The following is a 16,335-nucleotide window of genomic DNA, read 5'->3' as shown; positions in this document are numbered from 1 at the left end:
GCCAGTTTTGACAGGTTCTTTGAATCTCCTTTGGAGTGTACATAATATTCACAACACAGCTTCCCAATATCCAACAATTAGTTAAACAGACCTTTGCTCATCATAATTTCCTTTCCACTGACGTTGAACCCTTTTAGGTTAATATCAATAACACAATTACAGGTTTTGAAGTTTTATTAATAAGCAAATCTATATCAAAAATATTATGAAAAGTATAGATTGCTACTCACCATAAAGATTCAGACAGGAACAATAAAAAGACTGTTACTCATTTAGTTTTTGGCCAGTCTTTTTGTTGCGCCTGCCTGCAACTCGGTGTATCTTTACAGTGAGTAGCAATCTATACTTTTAATAATGTTGTTGATTTTTCTACCTGGACATTGTTTTAAGCACATCTATAAATAGCTGTGCTGGATGATGCCTTAGTCAGTCCATGTTAAGCAGTCCACATGTTAACATCTCACAACTGCTAGCAATCAAAATGTACTGCTAATTAGTGAGGCAGTCAGAGTCTAATAGTCAAACTGAAAAGTACTATGATTCACAGTGACATAAAATTAGGCTAAAGGTATCAGATGTTATGTGAACATTATGTAACTATGAACCAATGTGTGTAAGTAGTATCTACACCAAAGACCCAAAGAAACTGGTACACCTGCCTAATATCATGTAGGGCCCCACCAGCAAGCAGTAGTGCTGCAACAGAGTGTGACATGGACTTAACTAATGTCTGAAGCAGTGCTGTAAGGAACTATTACCATGAATCCTGCACGGCTGTCCATAAATCCGTAAGAGTACGTGCAGGTGGAGATCTCTTCTGAACATCATGTTGCAAGGCATCCCAGATATGCTCAATAATGTTCATATCTGGGGAGTTCGGTGGTCAGCAGAAGTGTTTAAACTCAGAAGTGTGTTCCTGAAGCCACTCTGTAGCAATTTTGTATGTGTGGGGTGCCATATTGTCCGGGTGGAATTTCCCAAGTCCATCATAATGCACAATGGACATTAATGGATGCAGGTGATCAGATGGAAAGCTTACTTGTGCATCACATGTCAGAGTCATATCTAGACATACCAGGGGGTCTCATATCATTCCAACTGCACATGCCCAGCACCATTACAGAGCCTCCACCAGCTTGAACAATACCCTGCTGACATGCATGGTCCATGGATTCATGCAGTTGTCTCCATACCCGTATAGGTCCATCCAGCTCAATACAATTTGAAACAAGACTTGTCTGACCAGTCATCAACAGTCCAATGTCAGTGTTGATGGGCCCAGGCAAGGCGTAAAGCTTTGTGTCATGGAGTCATCAAGGGTGCACAAGCGGGCCTTCAGCTCTGAAAGCCCATATCAATTATGTTTCGGTGAATGCCTCAGCATTGAAATCTGAAGCAGCTTGTGGAAGGGCTATATTTTTGTCACGTTGAATGATTCTCTTCAGTCATCACTGGTCTCATTTTTGCAGGATCTTTTTCTGGCCACAGCAATGTCAGAGATTTGATGTTTTACTGGATTCCTGGTATTCATGGTACACTTGTGAGATGGTCATACGGGAAAATCCCCACTTCATCACTACTTTGGAGATGTTGTGTTCCATCACTCATGCACCAACTATAACACCACATTCGGATCACTTAAATCTTGATAACCTGCCATTGTAGCAGCAGTAACTGATCTAACAACTACGCCAGACAATTATTGTCTTATATTGGCATTGCCAACCACAGCACTGCATTCTGCCTGTTTACATATCTCTGTAATTGAATATGCATGCCTATGCCAGTTTCTTTGGAGCTTCAGTGTATATGCACCACATCCATGTAACTATGCTCTAAACTGCCACAAATGAAATCTGAAATTGTTTGCTGATGTATGAAGATTCATGATCTGGTACAAATATTGAGACTCCTGACTGTTAAATACCTTATCATTATAAAATCAGGACTGTTTTTCAATAAATGTGAAGAAATTGAAAGAGCTTTTGTGCTGCAGTTGTAGTGTTGCAGGATATTTGTAAACATCCCATCACACCATTGGAAAGCCACTGACAAGAGATGCTTGTGAGTAAATTCAATAAGGATTAATGTAGTAGGAAAGGGAAACTGTGTGTTTTCCTTTCTTGTATGCAGTGAGTGTGGGGCAGTGATGGAGCCGGAGAGAAGGGGACCAGTAAAAATGGTATTAAAACCACTAGTTGTCTGGGAGTGATTTGTGCCATGGTGCAAGAAGTGCCTGAAGCTGAGAGCCATGGAGTAAATGACATACCAACAAGGGTGTAATTAACAATTGGAGAGTGGTAGTTATTTTTCTGGTTTTTCTTTCAGGTCCTATAGTATGCATATACAGACATTTTAATGTACTGAAGAGAGTGGTATTACATTAGCAATTGTTAGTTGTGTTATGAAAAGTAATAGTGAAAATGTTGGGCAAAATATACCACTGTTTGTGAGAAGTGTGGCTATTTATTTAGCAGAACAGTAGAGAGAACTTGTGGAAGCATTTCAGGAATCTTCACTGCCGGTGGATTGACAGGGAAGTGGCACAGAAGGATCAGGACCACCAAAAAATTACTCTCTGAGAAGAGGGGATAAAGGTACTACTACTTTCACCTGATGGTGTATTGGAGTCGGCAAAATATTGCCATGTTACATTGGCCAGGATACAACTACCCACTAGTGCCGGTATAAGATCCACCACAAATCTCACAAAGAAGGAAAAATACACCCCACAGTGTAGTGTATGTTCTTTAACAAATGTCAATTTGACCCATAAATAGCAGGACCATGATACAAAAAATTGATGTGATATGAGACCACAAAAAGCAGACAACCAGATCAACAAGTTACAGCTTTCCACATAGAAGGTGGTATAAATTTTTATTACATGGTTGTTGAACAAAGAAGAATGCACAAAGCACAATTTGTTGCAAGACTAGTGGATGAAAGCACTAAGAGGAATAGTTGCATCAAACAGTCTTCCAGTGCTGTAATTCAACTACATGATCATAATTAAGAGGCCTAGTGAAGCGTATACATAGAATGTGGCAATTATAACAAAGATGTGAGATGTCTTGTCAATGATAAAACACTCGGCTTGTATGAGGGAGAGTCATTGTGTAAATCACCATCTGTCCATCAAGATGTAGAATTTGCCTGTTTCCCTAAATCACTTAAAGCAAATGTTGCAATGGTTTCCTTGAAAGGGCATGGCCACTTCCCTTTACGATCCTTCCTCAATCTGAGCTTATGCTCCACTTCTTTTGTACCTTCCTTCCTAGTCAAAAATACCATTTTCAAAGAGTGCTCCAATGTTCCAGATAGATCATTTACATAGATCAAAAACAGGTGTGAATCAAGCGCTGAACCATGTGGGACAGATTTTCTACATTTCTTCACTTTGAAGTTATTTTTATTCCTGTTGTATCATTTGTTAATGTGGCCCTCTTTTTCCTACTGTTACCACATGATTCTATCACTCAAAGAAAAGCATTTAGTTTCTCTAGTAGAATTTTATGACCTACACAGTCAAAGGGCTTGGCAAGATTACAGAAAATGCCAACAGGGTAACTTATCTTACTTATCTCTACCATGGCTGAGTTTGTGATATCATGAATTACTTTCTTGGTAGAAAAGCCATTTTATAAAACTTTCTAGAAAAGAAAGGAGATGGAGGTAGGTCTAAAACTACAGATTATTTGCATAGCTCCATTTTTATAAATGAGTATTACTACTGTGTTCTTCAGCCTTTCTAAACATCCATCCTCCCTCACAGAATTGTTACAAACGTAACTCCAGAGGGGACACTACCAAGTCAGCAAAATATTTTAGTGCTTTGGTTGCACAATAGTAATTACAGTATTTTAGTGACTTAATGAGTTTTTTTTATATCTCTGTAGCATATTATTTGTCAAATCTGATGTCTGGTGGTGAATTATGTTAAAGTATGTCTAATGCATCAGCTTTCAATGGTCTTTATTGTGTCACACTGTGTCCAGCTACATTTAGGAAGAATTCATTGGCTGTAGAAGCCAATGATTTGAATTTATTATCAGCTCCCTCACTACTAGTGTCCTCAAGGAATTGAGTATCATTTGCCTTATTAAGTTTATTCTTTTTATGCCAAATAATACTCCAAATGGCATTAAGTTTGTTCTTAAAATTTTAAATATTCCCTGAACAATACATGATTTTGTCTTTTCAGCATCACAGGAAAGGTTTTTGGGACACTGCTTGCAATGCTTCTTTAATTATTGATTACAGCTAGCTGTCTGGATAAAATGAAGTTCTCTCTTCCTGATACAAGATATTCTGATTCCAGATGTGAGCCATCCTTTTCCTCAGTTTCCACTGTAATTATTTCTGACTCTTTTTGAAGGAAAACTGCATTTATGGCACTGCAGGGGTATTTTTAGCAAAGAAATAAATTTCTCATCTACTCTGTGACCTAGGAAAATTTCTTCCCTTTGTTCACACTGTTACTTATCACTGAACAATGTAATAAGCCAGCCTGTTGATTTAGATGTACATGCATTAATGATTGTGTGTAATGCGGTGTAACATAGGATTCTACAGAATATCATGTTGCACTTTTATCCTCTTAGGCCAATGAAAGATGATCCTGGAAACTGAAAACATAGTTTATGTAATTGTTAAGTATGGAACATCCCACTACGAGCATTTTGGTTTCCGTATGTGCAGATCAAGAGCAAAAGCCACCAGCTCCAGAAATCGACAAAGCACAATGGCAATTGCACATCTCCACTGCTGGGGAGGCTTGCTTGTGGTTTGGCACCATGCCTGAAGGTGCCTTGGAAGTCTCAGAAAAAATGGTGGGCTAGCAAGAAAGTAAAAGACCAAACAGTTGAAGATCATAATTGAGAACAGTCATTCTGTCTCTTCACTATCGAATGCCAAAGCAGAACATATGGACATCATGACCTATTGTGAGCCAAAAATTATGATTGCTCCAGTTCACCCACCAATTTAAAAGAAATTTTACAGTGGAAATGCTGCTATTACAATACAGAAGAGTTAACACCAATCTGATTATATCATTACAGTAGCTTAAATAGATCAGGATTTTAAATAGATCAGGATTCTCTTTCAGCACTCAGCCCAGCTGCAGCAGAGAAGAAGCCGCACAGATTGGTTTAGTGGCACTACATAGCAGACCCGCTACAGCAGTTAGTCTCAAGAAAGGCAACCAAAAATTATTTGGAAGGTACTGCTGACACACATGTATGCAGGTGACAGATCGATTATGGAGAGTATCACACCATAGCCAATCACAAGGTTACACATCAGTAATAGTATGTTTCCCTTCTTATTTAAACCTGATTTTTGGAGCATCTTTATTGCTTCCATATGACTCACCTGGTCAGATAAATCATTTGCTATGGGCATCACATCTACTTCATGAAATACAGTTGGATTTTTAAACAAATTATCAACTGCTGTTGTACTGCATTCCTCTATTTTCACCGGAAATTTTACTGTGGAGAGCAATCCAACTGGACACCAGCTACTCTATGTACACTTAATCAGAGCCATCTGAGATAAAATCATTACTAAAATCTCCACACATTTCCCAGTTACTTCTACTGTGTTTATTATTTCCTCCCTAATTGCATAGTGAAGATTAAAACATTTGTTGTTGGAGACCTGAACACCGCCAGAATCAGTGCTTTCTGTGGTCTGGGGCTTTATCCTAATCTTTGTGTCTGTAACCATCCCCTCTTACCTAATAATACATTCACAGTAATGATGCGCCAACTTTTATCTCTACAGGTGTATCTTTTCAGTTTCTGTGGCTTTCTATGATTTTCTGTCCTTTGGAACACATCTGTAGAAATCCCTTTAGATTTTCCAGTTTTGTTTGGTGACATAGCATGCTCATCACATGCTTTTATGTTCTAATGGAAAAGTCCATATTTATTATGATTTTTGCCTTCTGTACAACCAAAGCTACCATTTTTTCTTTCTAAAATCAGTATTTCAATTGTCTATAGTTATTCAGCAGGTTTGTTTTTCAGGAGAAACACTTGTGTCATTTATAAATGTTGCAAGAGTTAGCTAAATGTCAGGTCACTAAATATTTTTAACGAAAGATGGCATTTCATGTTTCTGATTTAGCTGGCATTCAGGCACAGATTGGGATTGGGTCAAGTTTTGTTTGCTTAAAAAATGTAAATTCAATAAACATTTTAGTAAAATATGGTACTATAATTAGTTATATTTTATTCACTGCCTCCCTTGTCTAGTGATTAGCAATGCTCACTACTAACAAGGAGCTCCTAGGTTTGATTCTGGTGACCACCTCTTTTTTTTTTCAATTCTGGGAAGGCCAGGACATGGGTCCACTCAGTTTCATGAGAGCAAGAGAAAAGCTGATTGATAAGATAAGGGTCAAAACTGCCACACACAATGAAGAGTGGAGAAAAACAGAAAGGCTTGCATCAAGATAGTGACCACATGACTACATATTCCACATAGATGAAAACCTTGTAACTGCTCTTTATAAAATATTAACTTTTTTTTACTACAATACTAGAGCACTTAGTTTTGTTGTTTTAAAAGACACATATTAACAATATCTGACATTTAATTGCTGTAAATGCATGTGTTCTGAGACTTATACAGCTGCCAAAATACCGAAACTAATCTTCTAATTAACTATTACTTCCACAGCAGCAGTTAATCATTAAAATATCAAACTTTGTTGTGCTTACAATTTCCAATTATCCTTTCAATATTGTTCCTGCCAAATATAGTTTCAATTTAGTTCATGCCATTCTACTACTCTTCCCCTAGAACTACTATATTCTATTTCTACTTCATTTCCAGGAACAATTCAAACTTGTTTACCTGAAAATGTTAATGTGGCCTAGTTGCCCTCAATTTTCACTTCCAGTTCTTTAACCCATGAATATTCAAAATTTCTAGAATAGTAGGAGTGGCATAAATCTCTGTCGCCTTCATCTCTGGCACTGTCTACAATTCCACTTGCCAGCTTCAAAGATTTCTCTAATTATTTTTTCCCTAAACCACAATCTGGCATACCCAGATTGACTAATCTACTATAACATCCACATGCAACCATGAACTAGTACCAGCAAGGACTGAGGTAAAGGCAAGGGACGACAGGCATGAAATGCTAAGACTGAAACAAAACACTATTAATCTCATAAAATTTGAAAATGAAGGAAACTTCCACCAAGAGCTCAAGTTAAAATTTCAAGATTCAGCAGAAGAAGGTCTGGCAAAAACAATTTTTCAAGTGTAGAAGAAGTTGGTGGCTCAAATAAGAGTAATGGTCCATTTAGAAAGTTTTGTGATAAAACTAGAAATTTCCTCAAACTGAGAGGGAAAGTTAATATTCAATCTGATAATATGCATGAGGCCATACTAAGATCTACTTTAGAGAACAACAAAAGTTTAAATAAAGCTGAACAGAAGTTCGTGACTGACCAGAAGTAGGTTATTGCAGTAGATGGAGACAATGGTAGACTTACTGATAAGAAAAGAATTTATCTGGACATATTTCATTGGCAAGTCAAATATGCTATTGATAACTTGAAAAAGGGCATTGCTCCTAATTATGATGCATTGTCTGTTCATATTTTGAGGTACTCTGCTGAGGATATTTACAAGCACTTGCTAAAAATCTTTACTTCCATCTGCTGACTGTGCATCAATTGCAGCCTCATGGAAGAGAGCAATGATAACAGTGCCCCACAACCCAAAGAAAGAAACATTAACAACATAAATACTATTGTCCCATAGGCCACATCCATACGTTGTACAGAGTTTTTACAATAATACTGTTAAATCATATCAATCCCATCCTTGACACAGCTCAACCCTTTGAGCAGGCTGGATTTTGCAGCAGCTTCAATGTGCTAGATCAAATTTTTATTCTCTGGGAAGTGATTATCAGAGCAAACAAATACCAGATGCCTCTATGCACAGTGTTTTATGGACTCTAATATGCACCTTCATTTTTAATGACATTTTTACCATTTTGATTATTAGACTGCAAAGCTAGAAAAAAACGAATCTTAATTTATAAAACTGAACTGAACTTTAAAATCCCTGAGAATTGTCATCTTCTATTTTTGGCAATTTTGCATTCAATCCTCTCTTTCTTTCATTCTTTCTTTCTTTGTACTAGCCCACCAATTGTGAATGGTTTTTTCTGTTTGTGATTTGATTTGATTTATTTCGTGTTCCATAGGTCCAACTGTGTTGGATACAAAGGACGTGGAACGAGTCAGTTTTTTACAAATACAATCTGATAATCTTATAGCATATACAGAAATTTGAGTAAATAATTATATAAAAATTTGTACAGTAAATTCTTTGGGCAGCAATACAGAAAAAGAAAATACATATTTTCTTAGAATCATCAAAACACTACAGAAAACAGATACGGAGCACACACAGACACAGAGCTCAGGCTAAATAAAATTCTTAGTGGCATTATGTCAACTTGTATTATATAATATTAAAATATTACAATTTATTTAGTTAAAAATTCATCTAGACTGTAAAAAGCTTTTTCTAGCAGAAACATTTTTAGTGCTTTCTTAAACTCACTCTTGTTATGAATCTTTGTCTTTATTTCGGGAGGAAGAGCGTTGAAGAGTTTTGCTCCAGTGTAGTGGACACCCTTTTGTGCCAAGCTCAAATTTCTAAGTTCACTGTGTATGTCATTCTTCCTCTGTGTGTTATGCTCATGATAATTACTGTTTGGTTGAAATATATCTATATTTTTACGAACAAAACACATGCGGGAAAAAATATATTGGCATGTAGTTGTGTATATTTTAAGATTACGAAAACTATTTCTACAAGAGTCTCTTGGGCGCAATCCACATATAATTCTTAAGGCTCGCTTCTGTGCTGTGCAATGAACACTTTCCTTGCTAATGGCTGGTTGCCCCAAAAAATAATTCCGTACTCAATGAGACAATGAAAATAGCCATAATATGCCACTTTTGCAGTGTTAGGTTCAACACATGTAGTGACAACCCGTAAAGCATAGGTAGCAGAGCTAAGCCTCTTACAGAGATCAATAATATGTGAAGACCAGTTCATTTTCTTGTCAATGTGCACTCCAAGAAATTTTGTTGTTTCCGTTCTAACTATTGGTTGATTGCCACATGTCACACTTATCTCTCTCTCTTTTTCTGTTTTTGTACAGAATTGAATAAAGCTGGTCTTACTGGAATTTAATGAGAGACCATTCACCTTGAACCAATTAACCATATCTGAGAGTATGTCATTAATGAGTTCCTCAAGATTGTTGTCTGTTCTACTGCTCATAAAAATTGTGGTATCATCAGCAAATAATGTAAATTTACACGGCAGGCTTGTACATGATGGTAGATCATTTATAAAAATCAGGAATAATAGTGGCCCAAGAGTTGAGCCTTGGGGCACTCCACATGTAATGGAACTCCATTCAGAATCTGAGGAAGTGTCATATACTCCACCCGAGCTATTCAACACAACTTTTTGTTTTCTGTCTTGGAGGTACGACTGTAGCCAATTGCCTGCAACACCACTTATTCCTGCTAATTTTGCTTTTTGCAAGAGAATCTGGTGATCAACACAGTCAAATGCTTTGGATAAATCACAGAAGACACCAAGTGCTAGCATTTTTTCATTAAGGGTTTCTAGGACTTCATTTGCAAGTGCGTAGACTGCGTCTTCTGTTGAACAGCCCTTTTGAAAGCCAAATTGGCTCTTGCTGAGAACTCCATTCTTCATGAGATGATCAGTAATTCTTACATGTATTAGCTTTTCTAGAATTTTGGAGAAAGCTGTCAGCAAAGAGATAGGTCGATAGTTAGTTAGTTCAGCTTTATCGCCCTTTTTGTACAGGGGCTTCACAATGGCACACTTAAGTCTACTGGTAACAACACCTTTCTGAAGGGAAGCATTGAAAATATGAGAGAGTATGTCTCTTATCCACACACAAGAATATTTCAATAACTTACTAGATATATTATCAACCCCTGCAGAATTCGTACTTTTTAGAGACATGATGATTTTTTGAATTTCTTCTACAGTGACAGGATTAAGGTGCATTTCTGAAATTGTGTTTGAATATACGGCTTGACAAAGAGTTACAGCTTCATCAACATCGGGCTTGCAACCAATCTGTTGAGTTACTGATAGGAAGTGTTTATTAAAAATCTCAGCCACTGTTTTGGGGTTATCTACTAGGATACCTTCATATCTGATATTATTTATATCTTCTTTACTTGTTGTATCTCTTCCTGTTTCTTTTTTTACAATGCTCCAAATTGCTTTTATTTTATTATTAGAATTATCTATTTTCTTCTCATAATAAAGGGCTTTTGATTTCTGTATTAGTTTCTTCAAAATTTTACAGTATATTCTATAGTGTTCCCATTTTTCTACATCTTTACAGAATCTTATTGCAGTATAAGTTTCCCTTTTGGTTTTACATGACTGTTTTATACCTTTTGTAACCCAAGGCTTGCTTACAGAATTGGAAGCACTGTTTCTGACCCATTTCTTGGGAAATATTTCTTCAAAAAGAGCACAGAATTCATTTATAAAACAGTTAAATTTAGTATCAACATCATCATGGCTATATACTACGACCAATCCATTTGCTGCAACCTGTGGTTGAAAGTTCCTTTCGCCTCTTCATTAATTACTCTTATGAATTTCCACCGAGGAAATTCTTTTTTGAACAGAATAACGTCATAAATAGTGAGAATTTGTCCATCATGATCTGAAAGCCCACTTATAACCTGCCTGACAATATAATTCTGATGTCTATTTACATCTAAAAAATGTTGTCTATCATAGTTTGGCACTCGGATGTAATTCTTGTTGGGAAGTTTATTACTGATGTCAGATTGTGTAAGGTCATCACAATCTCAAAGTCTATTTTATTCTTATTTTCTGTCAAAAAGTTTATATTGAAATCACCTAATACTGCAATATCCTTCGCTTTTGAAAGTAACCATGACAGAAGGAGTTCCATCGAATGCAGAAAAGTTTTTACGTCACCTGAAGGAGCCCTGTAGACAGCCAACATTATTATTGAGTAGAATTTAGTTGTTATTTCTGTGGCACATGCCTCAAATTGTTGTTCCACACAATATTTCTTAATATCTATAGCTTTGTATGCTACACTATCCTTAACATAAATTGCTACTCCACCTTTATCTTTACTTTCCCTACAGTAGTATGTTACTAAAGTATAACTTACTATAGATGGCAAGGCACATTTATCAGTAACATGGTGCTCAGTTAAACACAAAATCTGGGCATTATTTATACTGTCCTTTTCACTAATGTTAATAAGGAGTTGATCTGTTTTGTTTAAGAGGCCCCTTATATTTTGATGAAAGAAAGAGATGCCTTCCTCTTGCTTTTTCATTCTATTAGTGCTGTTACCTGACTGAGAATCCATTGGAGTCTGCCTTGAGGCAGGAGAGAGGAGACACCTGACACTACCTGCTGTTGTCCCTTCTTTTTCTTCAGGCCCACACATAAAAAATCGTTGAGATGAGAAGGAGGCTCAGCATTTCTTCTGTCCAACAGCCTTCTATTTGTTGTTGTTGATGGTGGTGCTGTTTCTGACACTTCAAATGTTGGTTCTATCACTACTGCTGTGTTTCCTTGTGAACTTGGAGTCTTCTCGTTTTTGTTATTTTCGTCTAAAATAATACTTGGCTGATGAGGAACAGTAGTTCTTTTGTTGTTGAAATCGTTTCCATTGTTCTTTCTGTTAAAATTTGGTCTTTTTTTACATGTTTTGCTGCTGCTGATGAAGTTTCTAACGAATTTTTTTGAAGCATTTTCGTTAAGGAGTCAGACGATGGCAATGCAATTATCGTTTTGGTTTTGAATTTATTTTGGTGGTTTTTTATTGCCCTGGTTATCAGGCTTGTCAGATATTCTTTCCCCAAGCCATTCAGGTGAAGTCCGTGTTGCGTGTGGAATCTACGTCCAATACTGCTTACATCAATGCATTTCACGTTTTTAAAATGTCTACAGATTTTTGCAAACTGACTTTTGGCACTTTCTATTTCCCTGTTAACACATGACCATCTTACAAGATCATAGCGATGCGGAATATTGACAAGTATTACGTTAGTGTGAGTGAGGTTCCTCAGACACTGTTTAAGATTGCGCGTTGAACTCGCTGTTTCATTTTTGTAGACATCGTTTGCGCCTCCCATAAGTACAATGAAGTCTTTATCATGCAGATTTTTTGCCTCTGTGGATTCGATCATTTTTTTTAATTTCGCTAAGTGGGGCTCCCAGTTTCACTATACCACACGCAAATGTTTTAGTTGTTTCTTTTTAGTTTACTTGGAAGTCCACGACCATGGCTGTCTGAAAACACAAACAGTTTCCTGTTATTGGAGTTCACAATTTGCGAATCGTTTTGTATTGTTTTACTACACACTTCGACACAATTTTTGGTCGGCACATTTATATTGACCTCCTTCACAGTTGTTTGCGTCAGTAACTTTTCTTCTCTTACCTTATTCCCCAAAGTGCCTTTTTGCTTTTCCCATCGTTCATGCGAACTGTAGGTAAGTTGCATTTTCACTATCGGTGATCGAAAGTACTTGAAATGTGTTTTCGTGCACAAAGCTTGCGTAACTTTCGCAGGTTTTCCGAATTTGCACTTTGGATTTGCTGTTTTTGCACTTTACATTTGACCACTTTTCCGTAACGGACGAACTATCTCGCGCAAGTTTTAGCGTGTTCAGTTCACTATTTTCTAGTTGTATTTTCGAAATGTCCGTTTTCAAACTACCGATTATGAACTGTAAGCTCGTTATGCGTTCATTCAGTTTCTTGATTTCGTCTTTACAATTTTCACACGATTTCTTTTTTACGGCAAAATTTAAATTGTTCTGGAAGGACACTTAATGTGGGTTGAAATACCACTTAGTTGCTCTGTTTCCATATTCTTGTGCATATGCTAATACTTTCAATTTATAGCCTGCATTATATCCATTCACTGACACCATAGACTTCAATGATGCATCACAGGCTAGATAGTGCTCTGGATATGTGATGGCAGGTGGGAGGGAAACAATGTTACAGAGCTTGTGAATCCCAGAAACTCATGTTTGTTGCATTGGTGCACTGCTGCTGCCAATTATGCCCAATGTTGCCATATAGACATATGTTTCCAACAGCATCAAATATATGGCCATTTTTAAGACTGGCAGTAATTTTAAATCAAACACTGGACATTTTTATATTAAGTTCAAATATAAGACACATCTTGATTTTGGATGCAATTTTTCGAAGAAAAAAGTGCATCTCATAGTCCATAAAATATGGTAAGGATTTCATAGCTCTTGAAAAAGCCTTTGTTTCAGTTAGCCATTGTGCTGTCATGCAAGTCTTAGCTAAGCAAAGGGCGGAGGTGACCTATATTAAAATTCTGTACCACACATACAAAACTTCTACAGCTTTTTTTAGTGTCAGGGAATCAACATGGCTGTTTTCAGTTTACAGAGAAGTGAAACAAGGTGATCCCATCTCTTGCAAGGTGTTCTCTGCCATCCTGGAAATGGCAATATCAAAATTTAACTGAGAAGGAAAATGAATTAGAATCAGTGGGAAGAGACTTTACTACCTGAGATTTGCAGATGATATTGTACTATTGGCAAATGATTGAATAACTACAGACATTGGTGTCAGATCTCACCTCAGAATGCCAGGTATCTTTTCATTGAAAGTACCAACTAACAATAGAAAAGTTTCGTCTAATAAATAAATCACTGAAAAAAAACTTACAACTCAAGAACACACTACTGGAAATTGTCGTAGAATATATCTATCTTGGGAATCTTGTAAATATGGGAGACATAAGATCAGATGCCTTTTGATGCCTCAAGCTAGGCTGACAAACATTTGGTAGACATTCAATCATATCAAACCTGGCAGTAAAACTAGGGGGAAAAATTGGTTTTCAAATGATTCATTCTCCCACTTTTGACTGATGGATGTGATTCCTAGAGACTTCAAGAATATACAAGCAGAAGCGTAGAACGGTACAGCAAGGCATGGAAAAGTCTAAGCTAGGATTTACTGTGAAAGAAGAAAAAAGACAGAAGGCACCATATCAATTACCAATGTCAAGGACATCCTGGAGAATGAAAAAGGCAGTGCTGGAATGGAGTCCAAGGGAAACTGAGAGAGACTGTGAGGAAGGTCACCAGATTGATGTGAAATGAGAGCCATGGAAGATGACTGGAGTAAACTGGCCCATGGAAGAAGTAGTTACAGACATACCTGAGATTAGTACTTGGGGAGGCAACATTGTTGAATGATAGAAATGGCTCATGATGATGATGTCTCTTCTGAATATTTAGGCTAAATTTTAATTTTCCAGGATTAGCTATTTCACTTTGAACTTGCAATGTTCACAAATCTGAGAATTTAGTGATGTGTTTAATATCAAATTCTACATCACTGCTTTCAGTCACTTAACTGAGAAATTATATTAATATTAAAAAAAACCTGCTATATTAGGCCTATGCCTTGGTTAAAATCACAGTTTCACTGAAAGTACCAACTACTGAAGAATTCTCAGTTAAATAAATGGTTTCTGTTTGATGCCCATTCTTGTATGGTCATCTTTTACAGAGTTACAACTATGCTGAAACTAACTTACAAGGGAACCTCCCCATCGCACCCCCCTCAGATTTAGTTATAAGTTGGCAAAGTGAATAGGCCTTGAAAAACTGGACACAGATCAATCGAGAAAACAGGAAGAAGTTGTGTGGAACTAGGAAAAAAATAAGCAAAATATACGAACTGAGTAGTCCATGCGCAACATTAGCAACATTAAGGATACTGTGAGCTCAGGAGCTCCGTGGTCCCATGGTTAGCGTGAGCAGCTCTGGAGGGAGAGGTCCTTGGTTCAAGTCTTCCATCGGGTGAAAATTTTACTTTCTTTATTCTCGCAAAGTTATGATCCGTCCGTTTGTTCATTGACGTCTCTGTTCACTGTAATAAGTTTAGTGTCTGTGTTTTGCCACCGCACCGCAAAACCGTGCGATTAGTAGACGAAATGACGTGCCTCTCCAGTGGGCACCAAAAACATTTGCTCGCAAGGTCATAAGTCAACCGATTCCTCCACAGGACAACACGTCTGATATATTCTATACGACACTGGTGACGGCATGTGCGTCACCTGACAGGAATATGTTGTCGACCTATCTAACTTGTACACTTGGCGAATGGGTAAAAAGATTCTTCTACCTTGCCGATTTAGGTTTTCTTGTGGATGTGATAATCACTCCCAAAAAAGTGATGAAAACATAAGAGTTTGTCACATGAACTGCAACAAATGACTGCAACAGTTTCACAGTCGCACAGTTTTCCCTGTGCTCTGTCAAAACATATTTTTCTAACGTTTTCAAATTTTTCCGTGTGTAGACCGTCCAATCCTGCATGTGTCCAAGCAAATCTGAACATGTCCTGGAATTTTGGAGAGCGAAGTTGATTATGTTTGAGTGCCTTAACTTTGATAATAGTCTGAAAATAAAAAAAATTTCGCACGAGGGAGGCTTGAACCAAAGCCCTTTCGTTTCACAGCTGATCACGCTAACCACGGGACCACAGTGCTTCGGAGCTCCAGTTCCCTTGATGCTGCCTATCTTGCGCATGGACTACTCAGTTTGTATGTTTTGCTTATTTTTTTTAATAGTTCCACACAACTTCTTCCAGTTTTCTCGATTGATCTGTGTTCAGTTTTTCAAGGCCTATCCACTGTGCCAACTTGTAATTAAATCTGAAGGGGGTGCGATGGGGAGGTTCCCTTGTTAGAAATTACTTTAATACTTTCATACCCCATTTTTATTTATTATATTGAAGTTAATGTTTTACATATGGAGAATTATATCAATCTGTAATCAAAATAATTGCTTTATGAGATCAGTGTGACTACGAGCTAAACTTAATATGATAATTTAATGTTGTCACACATACTTGTACTTTTCTCATTTGATAATCTTTGTAGTGAAGCTCTATTTGGAGCATATCCTGTGACCATGGAAACTTCCACAACTGCCATATTCGATGTCTGATGTGTCAACTTGTATCGAAGACATACTTCAAGTCTTTGTACTGTACACAAGTCTACAGATGCAACAGGTCCTGTTTCCACATCAAGCTCAAATACATCACTGCCAGATGGTGTTTTCACATTGTACTGAAGTGAGGCCTGTAAAAGATGGCACAGCAGCATTGTAAGGTAGTAAAATAACGAGTACCTCAAATACACAGTATATACCTTCCATTTTATCTGTAATT

The 16,335-nt window shown here is 37.2% G+C and overlaps 1 protein-coding gene across 2 annotated transcripts in view; it reads right to left on the bottom strand.

Moving 5' to 3' along the window:
- Positions 1 to 16,335, bottom strand: part of LOC124615596 (murinoglobulin-1-like) — a 283,543-nt gene that overhangs the window by 79,903 nt on the left and 187,305 nt on the right. For both annotated transcript variants that reach the window (XM_047143583.1, XM_047143584.1), the window contains one exon: positions 16,012 to 16,246. In XM_047143583.1, the coding sequence (XP_046999539.1) occupies positions 16,012 to 16,246 (235 nt within the window). The remainder of the gene's footprint in view (positions 1 to 16,011; positions 16,247 to 16,335) is intronic.

The sequence above is a fragment of the Schistocerca americana genome, chromosome 5 (genome assembly GCF_021461395.2).
Source record: "Schistocerca americana isolate TAMUIC-IGC-003095 chromosome 5, iqSchAmer2.1, whole genome shotgun sequence".
NCBI classification, from domain to species: Eukaryota; Metazoa; Arthropoda; class Insecta; order Orthoptera; family Acrididae; genus Schistocerca; species Schistocerca americana.
The sequence above is the reverse complement of the archived record's forward strand: the minus strand, read 5'-3'. Positions and strand labels throughout refer to the sequence as shown.